Genomic DNA, 3,453 nt, shown 5'->3' with positions numbered 1-3,453 from the left:
GGAACAAAAAAGAGAATAAATATTAATATAAATAATAATTAGAATCAATAAATAGATATTTGTGTTTCATTTTGACCGCACCCCAACCATCTTCTCCTCGTAAAGAAAATTTTAATATACTATTTCATTTTCAGAAGTTTCACTTTCCTAGGCCAGTCCCAAGATCCACAATTTTTTAAAAATCTCACATTTGATATATTCCAAAATAAATCTATTACATTTTTAATATATAACATACCTCTGCCTTATTCGGTTTATAATCAATAAACAGAATTTAAGTTTTAAAACTTACTTGGTGACGCAGTGAGCTGCCGTAAGAACCCATTGAGTGCCTATCAATGCACCACCACAAAGATACTGATTTAATGAGTTGATAAGAGCTACCTGCCAACACCATTCACTCGGACCTGCATCTTCTCCACCAACGACTCTTCCCGATCTATCAGTTCCCTTCACTCCGCACACATATTTCGAATAGCTTGGTCTTGTGGTTGTTGGAACAATACTGGATGCTGTAATGTAGAAATAAAATCAAAATTACGGGTGAAAACTGTTTTATATACATAATTAGTCCAGGCAATAAGGAATCAGAAAAAGGTCTGGGTTAAGAGTTTTGTGGAAGTTCTGTAAATTTACTTATATATGATGCTGATTGCAAATTTCAAATTTGTGGGCTATAATTTTTTCTTGGATTTGAATCAATTTTAAATTCATTAGAATCCAAATAGATTTACTCTTCTTTAATTTAGAGTAAAATAAATGATGAATATATTTGAATAAGACATGGTTTTCAAGGAATATGCTATCCCTAAATGAAAAAGAGAAAACTTTTTTTTCTGTTGCTTTCTTTTATAGTTCTTGAAAAAAGTTGAAATAAATAAATACCATATTACAAAAAACAAAAAAAAAACTAATGTTCAATTTTTCAGAACTTCTTAAAAATGATTGATATAATTATGAAATAATAATGATTGAATAAGATTAATATCCTACAATATGTTGGATAGTCATAAAGGTGTAGCTACACCGCTATCTCCTGGTCTACAACTTCGAGCCACGCTAGCTATGGACCTACCAAATAACAGGTGAAATACTAACTTTATCAGGCAAACACAATCATTTTATATATTATAGTATTCTTAACTGTATTATTTGAATCAATAAAGGTTACAATGGAATCTTCTAATCCACTAAAAGCTAACATCTCACACATAGCATCTCTCGATGGGCTTTAATAGCCCAAAAAGTTGACTAAGCAAATATTGGCAGACATCAGTGAATTCTCTACCTTAGGAAGCAGTGAGTAACCATATGCTTTGTGTATCAGTACATTATAGTGCTATTTTGGAACTTTAATTTCACTCTATCTTCTCTGGATTTCTCCTCCTTTCTAAACTTTTTATTTTTTTTGTAAAGACCTACAGCTAGTTCCTGTAGAACTTATAATGGTCTTCATGACTGTAGGCTAGTTCCATGCAGATAGAAGTTTCTTTCCTACTAGGCTAGTTCTCATAGCAATTGCCATCCCCTTCAAGACCACTAAGCTCGTCCCCTTCGGAGTGAAGTTTCTATTCTTCAAGGATTTACAGTTAACTTCCATAAAACTCATCCTGTCAGATCATCTCATAGCCGGCTACCTGACGTAATGAACATGCATTGTCGGGACCTTCTTGTTTAGAATACCTTACATCTTAAATTGGAGTCGGAAAAACTAATCTAATGCAATCACCTCGGCCAAGGTTTTGGTCCAACAAAGAACAGTAGAATTACTGGGGGTAGGAAATCTTTGAAGTATTGAAGTATCAAATACTCACCAAAGAAAGGAGTGCCCTGCTTAAGGCAAAACATGTTTAAGTTGAATTTATGAAGACAAAAATTGATGTAATTACGAACATTTAAAAAAAAAAAAAATTGAAAATAATTTATAAAAAAAAGAAGGTAACAATTTTAAGGCAAATCTTTTTTTAGATAAATTTATGAAGTAAACAATTGAAGTAATTTGAAATTAATAAATACAATTATCATATATTCAAACTAGAAATATAGTTACTCGTAGTATAATGAGTAGGTCTGTAAGATGATGTTGTTTGTACGGTATCATTTCTAGATATTGATGATTGGTCTTCTCTTATCAAAGATTTTGGCGCACAGCACTGGTTTCCACTTTTCTTACATTTGAATAAATCTGTCATTTCCGCATTTCCTAGAAAATATTTGCAAATAATTAGCTAAAACATTGAGTTTACTTTATTTGAAATGTATATGATAAAATATGAAATGTTTTTGAGTTATTATGGTCTAATTAATTGGTTATAAGATAAGTAACAGGGATAAAATTAATAGAAATCATTAATGATACTTACGAAAACATGTGAATGACAAGTAGGAAACGATACAAGAACCAGGACAATCTGGCCTGTTGTCTGGAGGCGTTGGTTTAGGAGTTGTAGTAGGTTTCGGTCTTGGCTTGGTCGGAGCTTGTCTGGTGTTGTCACAACATACAGATCCTGTTCATTATAAAATTTTCTTGAAGTCAAATGTATTTTATTTATTAATTCTTTATATTTAATGGTTAAAATATATTATATTAATATTTTTAAGGTGAAGTTTCCAACTATAATATAAAGGAATTACTTTTACCTTTCTCTCTTAATTACACTTTCACTTTACAATGTTTGATTTAATTATGCTTTTAATCTCACACTAATAATTGAAAATTCCCTTATGTAATGTCATATTTTGAAGATAAGATGATATTGATGATAAATAGAGGCTGATATAATATAAACAAGGTGTCCTATGAATGAGTGGGTCATATTTTGGGAGCAGATTCTATACCTTAAGAGGAACAAAGAAGTCTAATATTTCTAAAAAAAACTTAAACTTTAATAAATAATTCAAATTTTATCCATTATAGTCTCAAAACCTTTTATTTCTCTTATAAGTCCGACGTTTCGGCCAATCCTGCCATCTTCAGGGACAATCTTAATACAACTTTAAAACCATATAATTTAAACAACTCTAACTTCATGCAGGCTATTCTGCCCAGGTCAAAAACATCAATATCTAATTAGTCAATATCACTTAAAACAAAGTCAAAATCATTCATCAGCAGACACTATTTCTTAAACTTTTATCACAACAATTATGAGATTGTTGTGATAGAATCTCATTTATTTGGCTATTAATTTATTTTTTATACTCTTTTTGTATTATATTATTTGGATAGTAATATAAGTATTTACCTGCAAATAAGAACCTGCGATTCTTTATAACTGGCCATTATAAAGTCAATTTAATAGAAACTGCGGCTATTAATTTTTTTCATCTCATAATTGTTGTGATAAAAGTTTAAGAAATAGTGTCTGCTGATGAATGATTTTGACTTTGTTTTAAGTGATATTTGACTAATTAGATATTGATGTTTTTGACCTGGGCAGAATAGCCTGCATG

The 3,453-nt window shown here is 30.4% G+C and overlaps 1 protein-coding gene across 1 annotated transcript; it reads right to left on the bottom strand.

The window, feature by feature from the left end:
• Positions 1-267: 267 nt before the first annotated feature.
• On the bottom strand, positions 268-2,507 carry LOC136795840 (protein masquerade-like; the record flags this gene model as incomplete). Its single annotated transcript, XM_067047695.1, has 3 exons — positions 268-512; positions 2,051-2,203; positions 2,364-2,507. Coding segments are annotated over 3 exons (521 nt in total), but the record flags the coding sequence as incomplete, so codon positions are not given.
• Positions 2,508-3,453: the final 946 nt, after the last annotated feature.

This window comes from Halyomorpha halys, unplaced genomic scaffold (genome assembly GCF_000696795.3).
Source record: "Halyomorpha halys isolate HHAL.00 unplaced genomic scaffold, Hhal_1.1 Scaffold9998.1, whole genome shotgun sequence".
NCBI lineage: Eukaryota > Metazoa > Arthropoda > Insecta > Hemiptera > Pentatomidae > Halyomorpha > Halyomorpha halys.
The sequence above is the reverse complement of the archived record's forward strand: the minus strand, read 5'-3'. Positions and strand labels throughout refer to the sequence as shown.